Source organism: Pan troglodytes, chromosome 3, assembly GCF_028858775.2.
Source record: "Pan troglodytes isolate AG18354 chromosome 3, NHGRI_mPanTro3-v2.0_pri, whole genome shotgun sequence".
In the NCBI taxonomy this organism is placed as follows: Eukaryota; Metazoa; Chordata; class Mammalia; order Primates; family Hominidae; genus Pan; species Pan troglodytes.
Window position 1 is genome coordinate 114,097,788 of NC_072401.2, and position 24,072 is coordinate 114,121,859.

General features: G+C 38.1%; 2 protein-coding genes, 1 long non-coding RNA gene and 5 other non-coding genes across 27 annotated transcripts in view; 1 reads left to right on the forward strand and 7 right to left on the reverse strand.

Annotated features, from left to right (window-relative positions):
* The window catches only part of ZGRF1 (zinc finger GRF-type containing 1), a 103,119-nt gene extending 99,928 nt beyond the window's left edge, over positions 1-3,191 (reverse strand). For 5 of the 6 annotated variants that reach the window (XR_010156669.1, XM_009448147.4, XM_009448148.5 and 2 more), the window contains exon 1: positions 2,646-3,191. The gene's annotated coding sequence lies outside the window, so the exon portion shown is untranslated. The remainder of the gene's footprint in view (positions 1-2,645) is intronic. The other variant, XM_063809753.1, reaches the window with a different exon arrangement.
* On the forward strand, positions 2,749-24,072 carry LARP7 (La ribonucleoprotein 7, transcriptional regulator). 15 transcript variants are annotated; one of them, XM_016952039.3, is made up of 14 exons: positions 2,921-3,034; positions 11,193-11,396; positions 12,068-12,179; positions 12,881-12,981; positions 13,096-13,179; positions 13,299-13,463; positions 13,539-13,632; positions 13,704-14,054; positions 14,152-14,296; positions 16,014-16,165; positions 16,940-17,061; positions 19,554-19,713; positions 20,546-20,637; positions 23,733-24,072. In XM_016952039.3, exons 2-14 carry the CDS (start codon positions 11,391-11,393, stop codon positions 23,811-23,813), a joined length of 1,665 nt encoding a protein of 554 aa, XP_016807528.1. In that variant the 5' UTR covers positions 2,921-3,034; positions 11,193-11,390; the 3' UTR covers positions 23,814-24,072. The 15 variants fall into 15 exon arrangements, 12 of the variants coding, with proteins under 12 accessions (XP_063665828.1, XP_016807528.1, XP_063665826.1 ...); XM_063809756.1 differs by having other exon boundaries at positions 11,193-11,293; XM_063809757.1 differs by lacking the exon at positions 2,921-3,034 and adding an exon at positions 3,242-3,398 and having other exon boundaries at positions 11,193-11,293.
* Positions 13,233-15,180, reverse strand: LOC104006169 (uncharacterized). Its single transcript, XR_679761.5, has 3 exons — positions 15,128-15,180; positions 13,920-13,972; positions 13,233-13,476 (listed from the first exon to the last, which is right to left on the reverse strand). It is a non-coding gene; the product is annotated as an uncharacterized LOC104006169 (long non-coding RNA).
* MIR367 (microRNA mir-367) lies at positions 14,337-14,403 on the reverse strand. Its single transcript, NR_035770.1, has one exon. It is a non-coding gene; the product is annotated as a microRNA mir-367 (primary transcript).
* Positions 14,467-14,533, reverse strand: MIR302D (microRNA mir-302d). Its single transcript, NR_035734.1, has one exon. It is a non-coding gene; the product is annotated as a microRNA mir-302d (primary transcript).
* On the reverse strand, positions 14,646-14,713 carry MIR302A (microRNA mir-302a). Its single transcript, NR_035731.1, has one exon. It is a non-coding gene; the product is annotated as a microRNA mir-302a (primary transcript).
* On the reverse strand, positions 14,826-14,892 carry MIR302C (microRNA mir-302c). Its single transcript, NR_035733.1, has one exon. It is a non-coding gene; the product is annotated as a microRNA mir-302c (primary transcript).
* Positions 14,961-15,032, reverse strand: MIR302B (microRNA mir-302b). Its single transcript, NR_035732.1, is given in 1 exon segment — positions 14,961-15,032. It is a non-coding gene; the product is annotated as a microRNA mir-302b (primary transcript).

Here is a 24,072-nt window from a genome sequence, read left to right on the forward strand (position 1 = left end):
CTGAAGGAATTTCAGTATGGCGGGGTGATAAACAGTAATTTTAATAAAATAAGGCAGGAATAAGCACAGCAGGGGCACCCAGCTTGGTGTGGATCATCAAACAAGGCTTCTTCAAGGAAGTAAAGTCTAAGCTGTAAGCTGAAATAACCCTTAGTCAAGGGAAGGCCAGTGAAGGTCTTCCCAAACAAGAATTGCAGGCCTGTGATCCCAGCACTTTGGGAGGCCGAGACAGGCGGATCACCTGAGGTCAAGAGTTCGAGACCAGCCTGGCCAACATGGTGAAACCCCTGTCTCTACTAAAAATACAAAAATTAGCCAGGTGTGGTGGTGCGTGCCTATAATCCCAGCTACTTGGGAGGCTGAGGCAGGAGAATCACTTGAACTCAGGAGGCAGAGGCTGCAGTGAGCCGAGATCACGCCACTGCACTCCAGCCTGGGCGACAAGAGCAAAACTGTCTCAAAAAAATAAAATAAAAGGGCGAGGCGAGGGCGGTGAAGTGCAAGAAAGTGACTGGCATCTTCCCTTGACTAATCAAGGTGATCTGGAGAAAGAATAGGTAAGGGGTATGCAAATGAGATATGCATACTTGCTTCGTGACACAGGTCACAGGACAGAAACCAAACCTACAGAAGGACTGCCTTTCAGAAATATAACTACTTGCCGGGTGTGGTGACTCACGCCTGTAATCCCAGCACTCTGGGAGGCCATGGCGGGTGGATCATGAGGTCAGGCGCTCGAGACCAGCCTGACCAACATGGTGAAACCCCGTCTCTACTAAAAATACAAAAATTAGCTGGGCATGGTGGCACACGCCTGCAATCCCAGCTACTCAGGAGGCTGAGGCAGAAGAATTGCTTGAACCCGGGAGGCGGAGGTTGCAGTGAGCAGAGATCACGCCATTGCACTCCAGCCTGGGCGACAGAGCGAGACTCCATCTCAAAAAAAAAAAAAAAAAAGAAATACAACTTCCACATCCTATCTCCCTCCCCTCCAGTGTACATAAACTGCTGATGCCTAAGAATGCCAAGAAGATAAAAGAGAGATCGAGAAAAACACTCCTGGGCTAGATATGCTGTATACATAGATGAGAATACATGGTACAGACACAGAGCTGGGCATGTGGCAGTTATTAATATCAGATCTGTTTAATAGCTACCATTTATTCAGTGCTACCATATGCTAGAGACTGTTAAATGCTTTATTTGGAGGTTTTGTTTCTGTTGGCTTTTTAACTTTTCTTTTTCTTTTACTCTGTCACCTAGGCTGGAGTGCAGTGTTGCAATCATAGCTCGCTGTGGCCTCAAACTCCTGGGCTCAAGCAATCCTTCCAGCTTCACAAAGTGCTATATTATAAACTACATTATATACATTATATTAATTATATACATTATAATTATGTAATTATATAATATATAACTATTATTACTGTATTATGTAATATACAATTATGATTATCGTGTGTAATTATATATAACTATTGATTACATACTATGTATCAGGCAGGAATTGGACGAGATACTTTACATACAGTATTTATCAGTCTCATAACCCTGAAGAATAAGCATTATTACAATTTACAGATTAGGAACCCAGTATTTACTAGCTTAGGATAACTTATATGCTATTTCGCAATTGCAAGATAAATTCTCCATTATTTTCCTAAATTGAGATATTACTTCTGGAATGTACAGTTTAAAAAGAACTGAGAAGACTGAAACTCTTAAAGGATGGTTAAATTCGATTATAGGAGAAAACCTAAAAAAAAAAAAGCTAACTGGATCTTTTAAAATTTAGAAGAGCTCTAATACTTATTCATTGAAAGTCAACACCCTTTCTTATCTTAGTATTAATCAGAAAAAATTATTTTAGACAACAGCATCATATATATTTAAGTGAGATGCAAAGATAGAGTTTTTTCCAAGTGTTCATCTGTCCACGTCTACCAGACAATTCACCTGTTGACCGACTTCTAGTAGGTGAAAGATTAATCTCCAAATAAGTTTTTAAAGACCCCAGATGTTCTGTGATAATTATATACATACATACATACACACAGATATACGTACATACACACATATACGTACATACACATTGTGCTACTATAGGTACGGACACAATATATATACATAAAACTCGGTGTTCTCAGTGAAGTATGAGCCATTATTCATTTAAATACAAGATATTTTTCCTTTTTTTTTAAACAAGGAGTATTTTTTGAACCTAAACCTGAACCTCTAAATAGTTCGGATAACAAAGTTTTGGAATCACGAACTCAACATTGTTAACAAACCATCCAGTCCAAATAAACAAAGGAAACCCACATCTCATTTGCCAAGATTCTAATAACCATAATCCTGTCACCAAATGACAATGGAGACTTGATACTTTCTCAGTCCTAAATACAAACAGCAAAGCCCTCTTTGGTCCTCATATCTACTCGAAATTGCAAAGCAAGGCCTGGGAAAAACGGTGAAGAGGCACCACTTATTACAAGCAGTCCGAGTAGCTGTGACTGCGACCACCCCAATCCTAGTTCCAAACAGCATCCTTCCCGGTTCTCTTCTTAAGGAGCAGAGTCTTTCGTCCCTTCGCCCCAAATCGCTCAAGTCATTCCTAGGAAAACCCGAGAAACACTTCACCTCACCTGTCAAATTGCACAAAATCCACTTTCGAATTTCTCCCGCGAAACAATGTGACGTCATTAACGCGGGACCTCACCAGATGAGGACCCAAAACTTGGCCCGCCCACCTCCGCCTAAGCCAAAAACCGCCGCTTTCAAATCGCCAATCAAATTCTTCCTTGGCTTCGAGTCTCTCAGCCGGCTGCGCTCTCCGATGCCCAGCCCTCCTGGAACCACCTCGCCTGTGACGTAGGTGGCGCGCGCACTGCCTCCGGGCCCGTCTTTCTCAATTGGGACCGGAAAACGTTGTCGCTCATCCTATGACGCGAAAGTAACCAAGGCTATCAGGATCCGGAGACGGAAAGGTCCGAAGGCCGCAGTACTTGACCCTGTATTTTGGGAGTCGAACGGAGTAAGTTACAAGCGGCCTATAGGGTCGCACAGCTTGGGCGAAGTCTAATTAACTCTCCGTCCTTTTTCTTGCGGTCCACTCTATCATCTATCGTCCTTCTTACCCCGCCCCCCCGTCCTGCACACCCATCAGTTCCTTGGCCTAGTTATTTATGCGCACGCGCAAAAGTCGTCGGCAGCACTTGTAGTTCCTGTTTTCAGAGAGTAGGGGCGCATAGGGGCCCGGCGTGGGGAGGTTTGGGGCGCGCCCAGCCTATGACGGCGTCTTTGCGGAAGTACGGGTGCCGAGAGAAGCAGTAGTCAATAAAGAGAGTGCCGTATTTCGCAGATTGGAGCTGAGCTGTGGCTGCCAGAGGATAGCGAACGTGAGGATTTATATTCTAAAATTATCATCTTCTTTTGCAGGACTCTGCCATCGTCCTTAAAGAGTAAAAAATCCAGTTACGGAAGGGAACTAACACGTGCTAGATATGGTGTGCAGAGTGCGTTAGCAAAGAAACTTAAGAGAAAACAAATGATAGGACACAGGGTGGTGGAAGATCTCAAAGAGTAAGATGCCATTTAACCTGGGCCTTGAAAATTTAATAAGGAAATTTAGACGAGAAGATTCAGACAAAGCAGAAGACACAGGCCACTACGTGTTGAGGGACTTGAATTGTAAGCAGTGACCAGAACAATGATTCTTAACCTGTTGTGGCACACTTCTTTTGAAAACTTAATTATATGGATTAGCTTCTCAGGAAAACGTGCATGCACCTATTAAAACATTTTGCGAGGCTGGGCACGGTGGCTCACGCCTGTAATCCCAGCACTTTGGGAGGCCGACGCGGGAGGATCACTTGAGGTCAGGAGTTCGAGACCAGCCTGGCCAATATGGCAAAATCTCGTCTCTACTAAAAACACAAAAATTAGCGGGGAGTGGTGGTGCACACCTGTAGTCCCAGCTACTCAAGAGGCTGGGTTGGGAGAATCGCTTGAACTCGGGAAGCAGAGATTACAGTGAGCCGGGATCGCGCCACTGCACTGCAGCCTGGGCCACTGAGAGAGGCTGCGTCTCCAAACAAACATTTTTCATATAATTTCCTCAAGAGAAATTACGAAATACTTTTAAATAGCAAACACACACAAATGACTTGGTGTCTTGTCTGACTCACTCTTCCAAGTTATCTATGTCTTTCGTGGTCTTTGAACTATTTTTCAACCGTGTAACTCGCTACAGCATCATGGAAATTAGGTTTGTCCAGTAAAGATGCAATTAATTATTGTCCTGAGCAGTATTTATTAATATTCATTTCAACGTTCCTGATTGCCTGTGTACCTGCTTTTTAAATTCTCCTTTGAACTGGTTTTTAGCACTTCACTGGTTCCCTTATTTACAGTCAAGCACCACATACCGACAGACCGCATGTATGACAGTGGTCCCATAAGATTATAGGTGAGTTAGGCGATAGTACCTAGGTTTGTGTGAATACATCATAGAATAACTACATACGCAATGATGTACTTACTCACCTGACTGTGCATTTCTCAGAATGTGTCCTTGTCGTTAAGCAACCCATGACTGTGCTTAAATCTTTACCGTGTATTCATTTTATATTTGTACAAGAGTCTTCATTTTACCTTATCTTTAAAATGTATCATTTACAATTTAATGGAGCCCACTAGAATTCTTGTCCAGCCAAAATTGCATGGACTTCAGATTAAGAATTCCTGAGTCAGAATATAGAGTCCGTGGTGATAAATTGCGGGAAATTCTACCAAAAGGTAGACAATGTGGGATCAAACATACCTGGGACAACTTACTTAGCTAGCTTTGGCCAAGTCACTCAAACCTTTTTGAGTTTTTGTGTTAAGAAGATGGAAGAAACTGCTACCTAGTGGGATTGTGAGGATTTACAAAAGTGTATATAAAGTTACTGGTATTGTTACCCAGTAACTTTTATTCTTCATTTAAAGCCAGTTAAATGTTACTTTTTTTTTTTTTTTTTTTTTTTTGAGACGGAGTCTTGCCCTGTCGCCCAGGTTGGAGTGCAGTGGCACGATCTCGGCTCGCTGCAAGCTCCGCCTCCTGGATTCACACCTTTCTCCTGCCTCAGCCTCCCAAGTAGCTGAGACTACAGGCGCCTGCCACCATGCCCGGCTAGTTTTTTTCTTTTCTTTTTTCTTTTTTTGTATTTTTAGTAGAGACGTGGTCTCACCTTGTTAGCCAGGTTGGTCTCCATCTCCTGACCTCGTGATCCGCCCGCCTTGGCCTCCCAAAGTGCTGGGATTACAAGCGTGAGCCACCGCGCCTGGCCAAGTGTTACTTTTTTTTTTTTAAACAGTGTTTTCATAAACTGCATATTATGTTACGGGAAGGTGCTAAGGAATTTCTAATGTTGCAAGTTTTGACAGAAGCATCACAAAACCAGGTCTGTGTTTTAGATGGGTTATACATAGGCTCCTGTTGAGAATGAGTGACTTACAGAACAGTTTATAAACTATTGGCATATTCTAGTGACAGTTGTAGCAGTAGTTGTAGAAAACACTGAATGGAGATGAGAGCCATTTCAAAAGTCAAACTGATAGGATTTAACAAGAGATTGGATAGAATAATTGGATAGAATTATTGATAATTGGATAATTATCAATAATTGATAATTATAGATTATCAATTATAGAATTATAATTATCAATTATAGAATAATTGATAATTATAGATAATTGGATAGAATTATTGGATAGAATAATTGGTTACTTGTGTTCTATATCTTAGCAATTTGAAGTGCTTTATTTACATTATTTTGGCTAATGCTAACAGCCTTTTTATGTAGGTATGATTTTTATCCATATTTTATAGACCACAGAGAGATGGGGTAACTTGCTCAAAATCCACACAGCTAATAAGTAGTTTGAATGGTTAACTTGGTGGAATATGGCATCCTTAAATAAGTTGAGGATGGTAGAAAGAACAGGTGTGGATAAGAAAGACAATGAGTTTGATTTGGAATGTGTGGAGTGACAATACACATACCTGTTATCACAGGACATTGAGAAGTACAGACTTTGAGAAGGATCAAGACTAACGAAAGTATTGTAACTTCCTGATTTTCTGCAGTCAATGTATAGAGAAGCTAAATTATATCATATCTTATGTTCCTTGCTGTTTAAATTGAAGGTAAATCATTCTGAACTTAAATACTTCAAGCCACAAAAATAATCCTTAGGAGAAAGAATGAAGGAGGGTCTCTGGGCTGAAAGACGAGAATGATAAGGAAAGCCTGGCTTCTGGGAAAGTTGTGGCTTTCTGCGCCTATACATTTCTGTCTACTATTCCTTAGATGTTGGGCTTTGACAAGGAAATGAATTGGAGAGCAGGTAGTCTGCCCTTTATAACTTTGTTTTTTGAAGAGAGAAAATTAGCAGTGGAGCCTGCTGTAGTGATAATCATAGCCTATGTTTGTGTTTGTTCGTTTTTGAGATGGAGACTGAATCTGTCTCCCAGACTGGAGTGCAGTGGTACTATCTCGAATCACTGCAACCTCTGCCTCCTGGGTTCAAGCGTTTCTCCTGCCTCAGCCTCCCGAGTAGCTGGCATTACAGGCATGGGCCACCACACCCAGATAATTTTGTTATTTTTAGTAGAGACTGGGTTTCACTTTGTTGGCCAGGCTGGTCTTGAACTTCTGACCTCAAGTGATACACCTGGCTCAGCCTCCCAAAGTGCTGGGATTATAGGCATGAACCACTGCACCTGGCCTATTTGTATTTTATTTACATCCCACAACCTTACAAAGAATTTGAAATGCTTAACACTTTACAGGTACTTTTAAATTTGTTTTTTTATTCAACAGATACTTAGGTACTGATGAAGTTAAAGTTCCTGCCTTCATAGTGTCTACATTCTGGTGGGATAGACAGACAATAAAATTAAAATTCCAGGCCGGCCATGGTAGCTCACACCTGTAATCTCAGCACTTTGAGAGGCCCAAATGGGCAGATCACTTGAGGTCAGGAGTTTGAGACCAGCCTGGCCAAAATGATGAAACCGCATCTCTACTGAAAACAAAAATTAGCAGGGTGTGGTGACAGCTGCCTGTAATCCCAGCTACTTAGGAGGCTGAGGCAGGAGAATCACTTGAACCTGTGAGGCAGAAGTTGTAGTGAGCCAAGATTGTGCCACTGCAGTCCAGCCTGCACAACAGACTCCATCTCAATAAATAATTAAAAATAAAAAATAAAGTTATAATTCCAGGTAGTGACAACAAGATACAAGAATAAAAAATAGTGACTGAGGCAGTGGACGGAGTTAAGGTCAGCAGGGAGGGAATATTTTAGATTGAGCGGAAAGAGGTAAGTCTCTCTAAGAAGTGACATTTGCAGAGACCTAAGTGAACAAGGAAGTAATTCATACAGATACGGTAAGGAAGGTAAAGGGAGCAACAAGGGCAAAGGCCCTGAAGTGGGAATGGCTTTAGCATGTTTAAAGAATGAAAAGATGGTTGTCATGTTTGGACTGAGCCTGTTGGCAAGAATTGTGATAGATGAAATTAGAGAGATCCTCAGGCCAGATTATTTAAGGTCCAGTCAACCACAGTAAGGTTTTTGGACTTTATTTTGAGTGTGATAAGAAACCTCTGAGCTGGGCGCGGTGGCTCACACCTGTGATCCTAGCACTTTGGGAGGCCAAGGCGGGCAGATCACCTGAGGTCAGGTGGCCAACATGATGAAACCCTGTCTCTACTAAAAATACAAAAAAAAATTAGCCAGGCGTGGTGGCACATGCCTATAGTCCCAGCTACTTGGGAGGTTAAGGCAGGAAAATCGCTTGAACCCGGAGGGGGATGTTGCAGTGAGCCGAGATCGCGCCACTGCACTCCAGCCTGGGTGACAGAGTGAGACTCCGTCTCAAAAAAGAGAAAAAAAAAAAAGAAACCTTTGGAGGAGTTTGTGTAAGGAATTGGCATGATCTGATTTACGTATTTAAATGGTAATTCTATCTGGAGAATCGATTATAAGGGAAGAAGATTAGAAGCAGGCAGACTAGTAATAAAGTTCTTGTAGTTGTTCAGACAACGCAGTAGTGGCTTGGACCAGGTGCTTATGATGAAGGAAATGAGAATTATTCATATTTGGGATATATTTTAAAGTTAGAGCTAACAAATACTGATGAGTTGACCATGAGGTGTAAGGAAAAGGGAAATTAAGAATGATTTTAAGGCTTTTGCCTTTTCAGCAATTTTGTAATTGGTGTTTCTGAGATAGGGAAAATTGGTGGGAGGGGATTGTTAGCACTTGAGAGTCCTATTTTCACCATGTTAATTTTGAGATATCCTTTAGATAAACTAGTGGAGGTGTCAGGTGGACAGTTGAATATTGGAATGGGGAGCTAATGAGAGAAGATAGATTTGTAAAGCATCAGCATAAAGCCAATGAGCTTAAAGCCAGGATCCTCAGAAAGAATGAGTGTGTAAATGAGAAGGAAGCCCAGGACTGAGTCCAATTTAGGCATCATGTAAAGGTGTAGGGCACAGTGGGAGAGGTAGGGTGAAAGGAAATTGAGAAACTGAAATTGCTAAAGGGAATTGAAAAGGAAGAAAACTCGTTTGGAAGCTATATGAAGAAAATATTTTCAAGGAGGGAGTTACCAACTGCATTTGCTGCTGAGAGGTCAAGTAGACAGTGGAGCTCATTGAGGAGCTTGTTTGCAGTTTCTCTAGAATGGTGAGGAGGAAAGCCTGACAGGATGGGTTGAAGTAAGAGCATGAGGTGAAGAACATGGTTGTGTGGTACTCAATGACACCTCATTGTTTTTCTATTATTAATTCTGACCTATAGTTGTGTTTTATGTCTTAAGCTAGCATCACCTAAATATGTCATTACTTGTATAATTTCAAAATTGGTACTTGATTCATCTACTGAAACCTAAAATGCCAAAATGTACTTCTGTTGAGTTTGATGAGAATGCATGTTTAGTTGGAGATTTGAGGTGAAATGCATTAAGGGCTTAGTACCCTCTTACTGGATATCACTTTGAAACACATTATCTATTTCTGTTACTATCAGCAGCATCACTGTAGCAGTTAGAGATTCTAACCAGCAGTCAGACTCAAGAGATGCAAATACTGTTTACCAAAGAAAGAGTCAAGGCAAAAGATAGGGTAGATGCAGCTTCTTCATCCCACCGGAGGCCACCAAGCCATTTACCCATATCTAGCAATTACCCAAATTCACTACTTTTTTCTCCCATTTACCCACAACAGGCATGTATGCCTTCCCTAGATAAGGACCATGGTGTATTTAGGACACTTTGACACGTAAAAGCTTTAACCTCTTTTGCCTATCAATCTGTTGTTCTGGTCACATAGGCGTAAGGCCTCCATGCCATCTAATAGCTGCTCCAAACCAGGTGCAACATGGGAAACAGATACAACACTCCCCATTAGTTTCTCCAGTTTCCAAGAAGACTGTATTATAGGAGACTGAGGTTATTCTCAAGCAGCCTGTATTATCCCAGGCCTGATATTAATCCTTTGCTCCTATACCACTAGTGATTCAATTCATTCAACAAAATCGAGGCACAATTTACTCAACACATTTTTAAGTGACTATGTGGCAGGGACTGACAATATATCAGGAAACAAACAAAAATCTCTGATTTCATTGATCTTACCATCTAGGAAGGATAAACAACAAAGAAATAAATTGCATGGTGGTGATAGTAATGTTAGAAGATGATAAATGCTATGAACAAAAATAAGGCAGGGGAGTTACTGTGTATGTATCCAGAAATTTGCATTATTAAATATCGTTGTGGGAGGGGACTGCACTGAGGTGACATTTAAATAAACACTTGAAGTAGGAGAGCAAGCTGTGTTATCTCTGGGGATATGTGTTTCAAAGAGAACAGGTTTAAAAGACCCCGTTAGACATTGCTAGGTGAGCTTCAAGAAGTGCAAGGACTGTATGGCTGGAGCTGACAAAGCAAAGGGGAAGAGATACTAAAAGTAACTTGAGGAAGGAGGGGGTTAGAAATTGCTGCCCAAGAAATAAACACTGGGATGAGAAGGCCACTTGAAAAGGCTGATTTATGGCTGGGCACGGTGGCTCACACCTATAATCCCAGCACTTTGGGAGGCTGAGGCTGGCGAATCACCTGAGGTCAGGAGTTTGAGACCAGCCTGGCCAACATGGTGAAACTCTGTCTCTACTAAAAATACAAAAATTAGCCGGGTGTGATTGGCACTGGTGCCTGTATTCCCAGCTACTTGGGAGGCTGAGGCAGGGAGAATCGCTTGAACCCAGGAGGCAGAGCTTGCAGTAAGCTGAGATCATGCCACTGCACTCCAGCCTGGGCAACAGAGCAAGACTGCCTCAAAGAAAAGAGAAGAGAAGAAGAAAGAGAAGAGAGAAGAGGCTGATTTCTACAGCTTACCAGTTGAATTCTGCCCCTAGAAAGCAGAAATTAACATTTTAAAAATCAAAATTGCCAGGCGCGGCGGCTCATGTCTGTAATCCTAGCACTTTGGGAGGTGGAGGCGGGCAGATCACCAGGACAGCAATTCGAGACAATCCTGGCAAACATGGTGAAACCCCGTCTCCTACTGCAAATACAAAAATTAGCCGGGCATGGTGGCATGTGCCTGTAGTCCCAGCTACTTGGGAGACTGAGGCAGGAGAATTGCTTGAACCCAGGAGATGGAGGTTGCAGTCAGCCAAGTTCACGCCACTGCACTCCAGCCTGCACAACAAGAGGGAAACTGTCTCCAAAAAAAAAAAAAAAAAAAAAAGCGAATACAACTTCTCTGGGGTGGGGCGGGGGCGGGGGGGTGTTGCGATGGAGAGTGTCCACGTCCCTTAATCTTACACTTTTCACTTACTGACTTAAAAGTGCAGCTTAGTGAGATAAAGGTGTAATTTTTTTATATTATTCTAGGATAATCTGGCCCTGTGTTTTAAAAGGTACAAAGAAACTAAAGCTATGATCCCTAACATAGAAGGTAAATTATTTTTTAAATTTGATTTATTAAATATAAAAATGAATGTTCTTTCTGTTTGTCTTGTGATGGCCAAATGTGAGTCCATTATTCTCTCAGGCAATTAAAGGCTAATCTAAATATTTAACTATATTAGCTATTGTGGTGATTTAAATATTTACATCTTTTTCTTGTAATTCACAGGAATGGAAACTGAAAGTGGAAATCAGGAAAAGGTAATGGAAGAAGAAAGCACTGAAAAGAAAAAAGAAGTTGAAAAAAAGAAACGGTCACGAGTTAAACAGGTGCTTGCAGATATTGCTAAGCAAGTGGACTTCTGGTTTGGGGATGCAAATCTTCACAAGGATAGATTTCTTCGAGAACAGATAGAAAAATCTAGAGATGGATGTAAGTTTGCTTCAGTAAAGGAACCAATTTTTAGATACGGTTGCGTTTAAATTTACTTATAAAATAGTATATTCTTTTTTTTTTTTTTTGAGATGGAGTCTTGCTCTGTTGCCCAGGCTGGAGTGCAGTGGCATGATCTCAGCTCACTGCAACCTCTGCCTCCTGGGTTCAAGTGATTCTCCTGCCTCAGCCTCCCGAGTAGGTGGGACTACAGGCAAGCACCACCATGCCCGGCTAATTTTTGTATTTTCAGTAGAGACGGGATTTTACTGTGTTGGCCAGGCTGGTCTCAAACTCCTGACCTCGTGATCTGCCCACCTCAGCCTCCCAAAATGCTGGGATTACAGGCGTGAGCCACTACACCCAGCCTAAAATAGTATATTCTATAATGTGTATATTCGTTTCTGTAAGTGTGTTCCGTGTAATCTGTTCTAATTTTTATTTAGTGAATGACAATCTTCTAAATAAAGACTGTTGGTAAGAGTTTAGGGTATATTAAATAAGCAATTTCAAATCAAAGCTTATAAGTATTTTGGGATTTAATTGCTTCAATAACCATCATGTGTAACTCGAGAGTGCTATACTTTAGTTCATACAAGAAGGCATTTCACCTAGCTCAATGTTATTTTTTGTTTCATTTTTTTGAGGCAAGGTCTATCTTTCTTCCCTAGGCAGGAATGCACTGGCTCCATGTCTGCTCACTCCAACTTCTGCCCCCACCTCCACCCCCTCAGCCCCACCCAAGTGATCCTCCATCAACCTCACCAGTAGCTGAGAACACAGGCAAGCATCACCAGGCCGGCTTTTTTTTCTGGCATTTTTAAGAGATATGGGGTCCCACCATGTTGCCCAGGCTGGTCTTGAACTCCTGAGCTCAAGAGATTTACCTTCACTCCTAAATTGCTGAGATAAGCATTGAGCCACCATCCCCAGTTGCTAAATTTCAAATAGCCAACCTTGTGCTTGTTTCTAATAGGTTGGGATCCAGACGTCCTCTTTGAAAGTCTGGGTATTGCTAATAATGTGTTCAAATCTTAATCTGCAGTTACATACACTAAAATGTGTCATTTTAGGTCGCCAAATATGCAATGCCATTTAGAACCTCATACAATTTTTTTTTGTTTTTGTTTTGTTTGAGTCTCTGTCTCCCAGGCTGGAGTGATCTCAGCTCACTGCAACCTCTGCCTCCTGGGTTCAAGCGATTCTCCTACCTCACTCTCAAGTAGCTGGGATTACAGGCGTGCGCCACTACACCCAGCTAATTCTTTGTATTTTTAGTAGAGATGGGGTTTCACTATGTTGGCCAGGCTGGTCTTGAACTCCCCCATCCACCCGCCTTGGCCTCCCAAAGTACTAGGCTTACAGGCATGAGCCACCGAGCCTGAGGGCCTGAGGGGCATTCAGTTACCTGAGGTAATTCAATTGTACCAAATTGAATTAATCCTGCTAATACACTAACATATTAACTTTTTCATTTTCTTTAGATGTTGATATATCACTACTTGTGTCTTTTAACAAAATGAAAAAATTGACTACTGATGGGAAGTTAATTGCCAGAGCATTGAGAAGTTCAGCTGTTGTAGAGGTAAGAATCAAGAATAGTTTATAATTATAAAGAATGTTAACGTAATGATTATTATATGATTATAGCTTACAATTATAAATATTAGTTTTATTAATGTAATATACTATTTTAAAGCTCGATTTGGAAGGCACCAGAATCCGGAGGAAAAAACCTCTGGGGGAAAGACCAAAGGATGAGGATGAACGCACAGTGTATGTGGTAAGCTTAAGAACCCAGGTCCCCAGTCAGAAACTGGCACAGAAACAATGTAATTAAGTTAAAAATTTATTGACATTCTGATTGTGAAAAACTCTAATATTGCTTTTAATTTATAATAGGAGTTACTTCCCAAAAATGTTAATCACAGCTGGATTGAAAGAGTATTTGGGAAATGTGGCAATGTTGTTTATATAAGTATACCACATTATAAGTCTACTGGAGATCCAAAGGGATTTGCGTTTGTGGAATTTGAAACAAAAGAACAAGCAGCAAAAGCAATTGAGGTAGGTCCAGATCCTAAAAAAAAAAGAAAGAAAACAAAACAAGTATTAAAATAGTAACTTTTGCAATCATTTCAGTTTCTTAACAACCCACCAGAAGAAGCACCAAGAAAACCTGGCATATTTCCTAAAACAGTGAAAAATAAGCCCATTCCAGCCTTAAGAGTTGTGGGTGAGTATTTTTCAATATTTAAATAGATGTAGTTGAAGTAAGATGAACTAATAATGATGGCACTTTTACAGAAGAGAAGAAAAAGAAAAAGAAGAAGAAAGGCCGAATGAAAAAGGAAGACAATATCCAAGCCAAAGAAGAAAACATGGACACAAGCAACACCAGCGTCAGTAAAATGAAGAGATCCAGACCCACATCTGAGGGCTCTGACATTGAGTCCACTGAACCCCAAAAGCAGTCCTCAAAGAAAAAGAAAAAACGGGACAGAGTTGAAGCATCTAGCTTACCTGAAGTCAGAACAGGGAAGAGGAAGAGAAGCAGCTCTGAAGATGCAGAATCCCTAGCTCCCCGATCAAAAGTAAAGAAAATTATTCAGAAAGACATCATTAAGGAAGCATCAGAAGCTTCCAAGGAAAATAGAGGTAAAACTACAAGGTTTTAATTAGATAAAATTAAGCTTCTGTTTCACCCATTTCACAGCCCCATGTCTTAACGGAGTGCTTTTTTATTTATTTCAAGATATAGAAATCTCTACTGAAGAGGAAAAGGATACTGGAGATCTAAAAGATAGCTCTCTCTTGAAAACAAAAAGGAAACATAAGAAAAAACATAAAGAGAGACATAAAATGGGAGAAGAAGTTATACCATTAAGAGTACTATCAAAGTAAGTCTGTGGTTTAAATTCTGTCATTGGCTTAACAATCCATCACCATTGCTAAAGTGCAATTCCAATTTATATTCAACAGAGTTGCATATTAGCAACAGTAATGGCCTGTAGCCAAGAACTGCACACAGTGTGGGCGTTAACGCAATTGCTGATTAGGTAGGAACCACCACACTCAAACATGGAAGCACTTATTTTTGTCATGTCACAGCAAGTGCCTCCATGTTAAAGTAGAGGGGGCCCCTTAACAGATGTAAAAATACAAAATAAAGCTTAAATATATGAGATACGGTCAATACAATAAAGTTATTTTCTAAAAAAATAATAAAAATGTAAAAGGAAGACTTACCATCACCAAAACATGGAAGCACTTACTTCTTTAGTTTCAAAGCAAGTACATCCACGTTTAAGTGGTGGGGAGCCCAGTCTTGGAAAAACTTAGAATCCTTTAACCTGTAACAAGCTTAGTAACCTTAAAACACAATAACAAAAAAATTTTGTAACAAAAGGTGTGCTGGCTTGGAGACACCTCCACTGAAACATGGAAGCACTTACTTTTGTTTCACACAGCAGGTACCCCCATGTTAAAGCAAAGGGGATCCCTTCAACCTCTTTAAGAGAATGAGGTTAGCGTGTTCTATTTTGGAGAAGTAAGTTGGATTCACTCCTACTAAAACATGGAAGCACTTACTTTTAAAGTTACAGAAAGCACTTCCATGTTAAAGTTGAAGGGAGCCCACCCACATACAACTTCTTTGGACTTCAGAGTATTTAGAGCTGAGGAGAAAGAAAACAAAATGGCATACCTTTTGAAGAAAAAAATTTCTTTACCTTCCTGAACTAGTTCCCAAAGATTCCTGTTCTCCTCCAGAAGGGTAAAAGGCAGGGACTTCAGCCACTTCTATTTATACTATTCTTAACTCTTGAATTCCTTTTGCCTTTTTATCTCAGAGAATCATTACAAGGGCCTTTTGTTATTTTAATGTATCAGCTCTCAGGGAATGTATGATCCTGGGTGGGTCTGGATCTTTTTTTTTTTTTTTTTTTTTTTTGAAGTATACAGATGTCAATGTTAAGAGCTAAAACCATTACCACAAGATATCTTCCTCTTAAAAAAAAAGAAAAGAAAAAGAAAATCTCCTATCTGCTTGTTTGATGGCATAGATTAGGGTAACAATGAGTGCTCCCACTGAGCCAAGAAAGGCATTGTGTTTCTATCTGGAGGAACTCTGTTTGAAGAAGCATCTACATGTTAAATGTATGTAAATAAATAGATTGCTTCCACGGGGTGTTTTGTTCTACTTAGAAATTCTTTTTGATTCAAGTAAATACTAAGGAATGTTATCTCTCAAATTGGAAGCAGTTTAACAAATCTTTAATCTCGCCCTTTTCCCACAGAGATGACTGATTTAGTAAATGTTACTAGTTAAGGAATTAATGCTAAAATTTTACTTTTATAAATTAAAATACTTCAGACACTCAAAAATTTAATTGGCAATCTTAAAACATTTAATCTGAATATTGGGGGAAGAGGAACTCCCTTAGCTTATTTGCTAAATGTCTTTAGAACCTAGGAAATATTTTGAATATGTGTTTAAAGAAACAGGAAAGTTTGGTGGAGGAGTTGCTCCAAGTCATTGTGAATGTATATATTTAGATATTTCCATATTTACTTTTTATATTTAGTCATCTGTTATCACCATTTCTTTCCTTGTAGGAGCGAATGGATGGATTTGAAAAAAGAGTATTTAGCACTACAAAAAGCTAGCATGGCTTCTTTAAAAAAAACAATATCCCAAATAAAATCAGAGTCAGAAATGGAAACAGACAGTGGAGTACCTCAAAACACCGGAATGAAAAATGAAAAAAGTAAAGATCACTGATAGTTTTGACAACATTATAATGTACTTATATATGTAAATGCTATCTCTGAGTTGTTATAAGATAAATTTTAATTTTAAAAAACTTCCTTATTCTATTTCATTATTAGAACAATTCTTGATTTGTTAAGTTATCCAGATGTGTTATTTACTCTTGATATAAGAATATTTAAAAGGCTCATTTAAAACAATTTTTTAAATAACCTGAGTTTTCTCTACAGTTTTTATTAAGCACATGAGTGCAGAGTTTGTAGACTGAGCAAGTTTGTAGGAATGAAGATTGTAGTTTCTCACCTGTTAATTTCATTCTGTAGTACGCACCACAAGCAGGAACAAGTTAAAGCAGAATTCCTGTGAATTCAAAATTAGGATACATTTTAAATTCTCATTTCTTGTAAAAATAAATGTTCACATTTGAATAATAATGTATTTAAAACACAGTATCCTTTAACTTTTTTTTAACTTTATTGAGTAAAAATTTGCTGTTCCTTTGTTCAGGGAGAAGGGGCAAATTTAAAGGCTTTACGAATGCTCTTCTAGCAGTAACACTTTGCATGTAGAATAATAAAACTTTCTGAGTTTTATTCATGGTATTTTGAAATAAGCAGTATGACATATAACCTTTAATTGTTTACTTTAAAATTAAATACGTTTTAAATTATTTAAATCTGCCTCAGGAATTATTCTAAGGTAGTCCTCCTAAGTATTAAATTGTTGTTAAGTGTAAGAGATTTAGTCCTGGTCTTTTTCCTTTTCTAATCAGCAGCCAACAGGGAAGAGTGTCGCACCCAGGAGAAAGTTAATGCAACAGGACCACAGTTCCTGAGTGGAGTGATTGTGAAGATCATTAGCACAGAGCCTCTACCTGGCAGGAAACAAGTCCGGGTAATGATTTTGAGCCCCTAGGGTATTTGTTCCTTTCTTCTCTTATTATTTCCCTGTGTGAAAATGTTTTGAATATGGAAGATAAAACAAATCAAGTTAGAATTTGTTTCCCTATGGTAAACTACTGTACAGTTTTAATTCCATGGTAACTCTTAGGTTTAATTTTGAAGCAAAATCTAGAGGCTGAAATTCCTCACTAAATCTATATGTAAGCACAGTTTAAACATCCTTCTCTATAGGAAAATTGTAACTTTTGCTTATTTTTATTGGCACTGATTTTTTTTTTGTATTACCTATGTGCTGATTATCTTTAAAATTTTAATTATAGAAAAGTAAAATATTTTTGAAAACCTCTTAAAATTTTTCACACATGTGCCAAAAAACCCATACTTCTATATAATTTACGCTACAAATTGCTGTACATACAGGTTTATAATTTTTTCGCTTTATACAGTCTATCTTCTGTAGCCGTTTATACCACATTGGTAGCAATACTTTCTATTAGGGAAATTATATACTTTTAGGTGAGAGTACCATATCTTATTTATCCTTACCCTGCCTGTCACCCATTTAAGTGAATCCTTTTCTTTTTAAAAAGTGTGAAATGCTCTGTAACATATACCACATATTTTAAGTATTTTCTTATACTGACATTCATCATCACTTAGTATGTTGTTTTGGTTTTACGTAGACTCATGAGTCACAGGTTTTAACTTGAATACCATTGAGGTGGTGGTTTGTTTATCTGTAAGCCCTCCTTATCTGAAATACTGTCCTACAATCCTATAGCTGTCACTAAGAAACAAATTTTGATTCTCTTTGCAATGTTGATGAAGGATTTGGCCAAATCCAAATTGCTATTACCAGCTTGCATTTCAGGAGACGGCTGAAAATTGAGGGATGTAAATACTGCTCTGATTAATCAGATTGCAAAACATTTAATACAAAAATTGCTCAGAGTTATTTCTAATCAACTCATTAAATAACTTCTATTATTTAAAGGGTAACTTTATCAATTACAAATTCATCATTTATGATCATCAAAATCATAAAATCAATCCCTGCATTAATCCAGTTAGTAGTTACTTACATTTTGCTGAAACAAAAACTGAGCTGTGTTGATTACAACTGTCTGTGACTTGCCCATGTGATTACCAGGCTAATTTGTCATTCTATGGGTTTTAAATTCTAAGGGTTTTAAATCAAGAGATTAGCCTGACATTATAATGGATATTTAGTATATATCTTTTGAGTTGTAGTAATTGAATATGCTCAAAAGTCAGTTATAAAACTCATTACTACTACTGAATGCATTCAAATTTCAACAATACTGAGTTTTTTACTTGCTTTATATCTGAATTTGGTACTAATTAACTAGGTAAAGAAGTGGGAAGGACTAGCAAGTGTAAGTCTCTGCAGTTTTTTTTTTTTTTTAATTTGGCAAACAGTTACTAAATGCCTGTTTTGTGATAGTTTGCTGAGTGTTGGGATGAGTTAAGATCTAGTCCCTGGCTTCTAGAAACTCACAGATTTTATTATATATTTTTTATTATTAACTGATAAACTTTTCTTATTCTATGATGAAATAATACTTCCAGGTATTGCTCAGTTCTTTCCGTAATTCAAACATCTAAAAATTCAACATCTGAAAGTAATCTAAATTAGTTATGTCTGAAATTTTAGGTCAAAACGAAAGGGAGGCAAGATAAATAAGATTTTTCCCCCCCATTTAGTAATCTCCAGTTACTTCTTTAGCTTTATGAATGGAAGTTGATGAATTAGGAATTAGTGTAACATTCCTGCATAAATGCATTGTATACTCTGTAAAACCTGCTGTGAAAAAAAAAGTTGATTAAGAATGCAGGAATCTGGTTAATTTGCCCTCACAGCAGGCAGTGTAGGTAAAACTTTTCCTTGCTGGGTGACCACAACTTGTTTAGAAGAGGTTACTTAGGTATTTTTTTCAGAAAGTAAGAGCTCTTGAACAATGTGGAAATCTAGTATTTTAGGTTTGGTTAAACTGTTTTTCATGAGTTGTTATTAAAAGTTGAATGATTTGTACACATATTTTAAAGTCATAGTGATTTTCTACAGGTGAGTAAAAACAAACCTCCCTTAATCCTTTTTTTTTTTTTTTAATTTTATTCCTTATACTACTCCCAGATGTGAACGCTTCCTGATTTGGGGGTTGGGGGACACTATTTCTGCTTTCTGCTCTATAAATCTGTTGTCCTTATAGAATATTCTCATTCTAGTGCAGATTTTAAGGATGTGATTTCAAGAAAATAAATGAAAATAAATTACTAGAGTTGATATTATTCAAATCTATTTTTAAGAACATGCTTTACAGGAAATATTTGATACAGGATATTTACTCCTCATTAGACTGCAAAATGCTTTATTTACATAATATATTCTGGCATAACCATTGGAATAGTTTTAGAATTATTGTGAAACTTTTTAAATTTTATTTGTCTTTCTACTTAATGCAGGATACTTTGGCAGCAATCTCAGAAGTTCTTTATGTTGATTTGCTAGAAGGGGATACAGAATGCCATGCTAGATTTAAAACTCCTGAGGATGCTCAAGCAGTAATAAATGCCTATACAGAAATTAACAAGAAACACTGCTGGAAACTCGAGATCCTTTCTGGTAAAACTTCATAGACGTTTCCTTTTTTTTTTGTTACCATCCTTATTGTGGGTAATATATTTTCTGAGTTTGGCTAATGAAACTAGTTTTTTTTTTTTTGGTCTTGTTCTGTCGCTCAGGCTGGAGTACAGTGGTGTGATCTCAGCTCACCGCATCCTCCACCTCCCAGTTTCAAGCAATTCTCTTGCCTCAGCCTCCAGAGTAGCTGGGATTACAGGCGTGTGTTACCACGCCTGGCTAATTTTTATATTTTTATTTTATTTTTTAAGACAGAGTTTCGCTCTTGTTGCCCAGGCTGGAGTGCTGTGGTGCGATCTCAGCTCACTGCAACCTCTGCCTCCCGGGTTCAAGTGATTCTCCTGCCTCAGCCTCCCAGGTTAGCTGGGATTACAGGCATGTGCCACCATGCCCCGCTATTTTGCATTTTTAATAGAGACGGGGTTTCTCCATGTTGGTCAGGCTGGTCTTGTCTCGAACCCCGGACCTCAGGTGATCTGCCTGCCTTGGCCCCCCAAAGTGCTGGGATTACAGACATGAGCCACTGCACCAGGCAATTTTTATATTTTTAGTAGAGAAGGGGCTTTGCCATGTTGGCCAGGCTGACCTCTGGTGATCCTCCCTCCTCGCCCTCCCAAAGTGCTGGGATTAGAGGTTTGAGCCACCGCACCTGGCAAAACTAACTATTTTTTTTCTATTCTGTAATATGTGTAAAGTAGCATTAAATATAATCAAAAACTGTCCTAGTTACTATTATTGAGAATGTAATGCCTTGAATATGGTTTTTCAGATATGTTCTTCTTTTCATCCATCAGAGTCTTTGTTTGTTTTTAAGGTGATCACGAACAAAGATATTGGCAGAAGATTTTGGTTGATAGACAGGCAAAACTTAATCAGCCTCGGGAAAAGAAAAGAGGCACTGAAAAGGTAATTGATTCATTTTTGTTTTTTTAGACTAAACTTTCCTTGAACGTTTAATGCCAAAGTCAGTACTAGGTAGTCATAAAATGATCGTAGTTTTGCTATTACCTAACAAAGATTTACTGAGTATATACTATGTTTTAGGTTGGGAGGGAAAAGTCATTTCTCTAGATTTCAAAATGTATGAAATTGAATTATTTTTCTCACAAGAATACATAATTTTAATTTAGATTTTTTTCTTTTTAACCAGTGATATACTTTAACAGTCTTGATATCTGGCTGCTATGTCTTGTAGTTTGGTGATAAATGATTATAGAAAGATTATCTTCATGGTAAAAACACAATGTATTCAGAATGTAGTTTATAAAGATAGGAGGCTCCATAGATAAGATGGAGAGACTTTATGCATAGTGTTTCCTATAGCAACGATAAGCTTTATTCCTCTTTCTCTAAGATAGTAGGTAATACAAACAAGCTTCAATAATTTAAAGCAAGCCCCTCTTTCAATAATTTTATTTTTCTGTCACTTAAAATGATACTGGTCTGATCAGTAGTGGAATCACACCTGGGAATAGCCACTGCTTTCCAGCTTAGGCAACATAGCAAGACCCTGTCTCTTAAAAAGTTTTAAAACAAATTATTATACATGTAAAGGTTAGTACATTTTAAAAGTGCCTGGAACAAAGTAGGGTACATAATACCTAATATTAACTATAGTCATCAAAATTTAGAAATGCATATTATAAAAGTGTAAGAAAAATGAAAAAGATGAACTTCCTTTTTTGTTAGGTGAGCACGTTAAAAGTCCTATTTCCTGTAATCTAAGCTTGTTGATTTGGGGTCATATTTATACAAAAAAAAAAAAAACTAACTTAAAAAGCAAGTGTTTTTCATCAACCTTCTTCTACCATTGCCCAGAATTTATCGTGATTTGTGGGGAGGTGTGAATTTTGTTTCCTTGAAAGGAGACTGAACTTGCTGTGGTGGGGAAGCCTCCTGTGCTTCCCAAGGATTCTTTCAGGGATATGAGGTGTTAATTTCAAAGCCAGTTTGAGATTATTCAAATGTTAAAATCACTAATCCAGAACTGGTAACTGAAGTGAAGTCACTTTGTTAAATAATACCCTTCTAATTGGTGTGAAATTTCATTTAGATTTTATATATTTTTAAAACTAGGAATAAATCTTTTATTTTTCATTTTAAAAATTTAGAGCTCATCTTTGACTAGGAAGTTCTTAAATTGAGTTGGAACACAACTGAGTTGTGACGTCAGGATTGTCGTTAACACAATTTGTTAAGTAGCTATGGAAGTAGCAAGTTGACTCTTGTCGTGAAATGAAACGGAGGTTAACACAGAAAGTGAGTGCTGTGCAAAGCTTGTTGGAAAAAAGGAGTAGACCATAATTAGTTTAGCCAACTTGTTTGCTAGTTAATTCAGCTAATGATTTTTGAGTGCCTTGTGTTAGGCACCATTCTTGGAACCTGGGGTAAAGCCATGAATCACAAAGTCCCCTACTTTCATGAAGCTAACAGATAAACAATATAGTTTAGGTGATGACCAGTGCTAGACAGAAAAATAAAACAAAGTGTATTGCAGGAGAGCATTGTAACAGCTGAGGTTGTCTGGAAAACTCTCTGCAAAGGTTATGTTACAGCCAAGACCCATAAGGAAGTGAGCGAGTAAGCCCCAGTAAAGTTTAGAAGTATAGCTTTTCAGGCAGAAGCAAAGAAAATGCAGAGACGGGAAGGGAAGACTGTCAGGGACTAGAAGACCAGTGTAGTTGGAGTACTAGGAGCATCTTAGTAATTAATGGAAATTGCTTAGAAAAAAAACTAGTAGAACATCAGTGAATCTGCCAAAAGGTTACATAAATACCTTACTGACCTGACAGCCCAATATTTCTACAATAGTGTTGTATTTGGCCCATAATTGAGTAAAAGTAAAAAAATTCTGGCTCTTAATATTCACATTATGGGGCCAGGCACGGTGGCTCATGCCTATAATCCCAGCACTTTAGGAGGCTGAGGCTGGTGGATCACTTGAGGTCGGGAGTTGGAGACCAGCCTGGCCAACATATTGAAACCCTGTCTACTAAAAATACAAAAATTAGCCAGCTGGCACGCACATGTAATCCCAGCTACTGGGGAGGCTGAGGCAAGAGAATTGCTTGAACCTAGGAGGTGGAGGTTGCAGTGAGCCAAGATGGCGCCACTGCACCACAGCCTGGGCAACAGAGCAAGACTCTGTCTCAAAAAAACTAAACTAAAATAATATATTAAACACAAGTAAATTAAATTAGTGATGTATCACAAAAGATCAAGAAGATGAAGGAAAGGTCTGCCACAAGGGATGTCTCCTACTCATTTTGCTAGCCTAAATCTTTGTAGTATGCCCTATCATTTTGAACACATTGGTAAAAATAGATAACAGCTACTAGAGACAGAATGAAGCTTATTTCTCTTTGGCTTTTAAAACATTTGAATTCTTTTCTGTAAAAATTACTGATACTCAGCAGGTAAAGGCAGAATTTATAAAATTTGTGAACAGCAGCATGGGTATGTTAGAGTTCTAAACATCTTTGGATTTTAATTCACCTCAATGATGAATAATAGGCTTTTAGTTTAATCTAAAAGTGAATTCCTTCCAGTTGCCATATGGTACCAAACACTTTAAAACTATTTAAATGAATACTCATTAGAATCTATATTTTTTAGAGAAAAAGATTTGCATTTACTCCAAAGTTTAATATTTTAACTTTTTTTTATCAAGGAAGCTTTTGGAATATTTTAGACATTTTAAACAGTTTTCTTTTTTATTCTGTGTAATTTCATTTGCCTTCCTTAAAAATATTCAACAATTTATGTAAGGGTGTAAGAAATAGGAAATAGTAAATAGCCTTAATAACAGATTTGATTTGTAATTGATTTGACCTGAGCATAATTATCTCATTTGTCATCTTCTCGCTGTTTTTAAAAAATTTCCATTTAAGCTGATAGCTGTGAAATTTTTTCTAGTCATAGTTTGTGTGTGTGTGTGTGTGTGTGTGTGTGTGTGTGTTGAGTATCCAATACATTTTAATTTTTGATTTATTTCTCTTTAGTTAATCACCAAAGCTGAAAAGATTAGACTGGCAAAGACTCAACAAGCGAGTAAACACATAAGATTTTCTGAATATGATTGAAAAAAAAAACAGTTCACCTCTTAATACTTCACAAGATACTTGAGCTGTTCTTGGGAGATTCACTTTTATTATGGTAGCACTGCATAATTAATGTGTTTTTAATTAAAAGAAATATCTTTGTTCCTCAACTTGTAAATAAGACTTTTTTCTAGAGACAAATACGATGTATACCACAATTTTTCTTAAATATTTTATTTGTTGAAATTATCTTAGATGTCAGTGTCAGGTGATTTAGTAAATAAATGTGTTTTGAACATTA

Excerpts from the sequence above, each read along its gene's own strand:
- LARP7 (XM_063809754.1), top strand. Across the intron at positions 16,166-16,939 it reads CGGAATGAAAAATGAAAAAA|CAGCCAACAGGGAAGAGTGT; the intron begins GTAAAGATCACT and ends TTTTCTAATCAG. Across the intron at positions 17,062-19,553 it reads CTGGCAGGAAACAAGTCCGG|GATACTTTGGCAGCAATCTC; the intron begins GTAATGATTTTG and ends TACTTAATGCAG.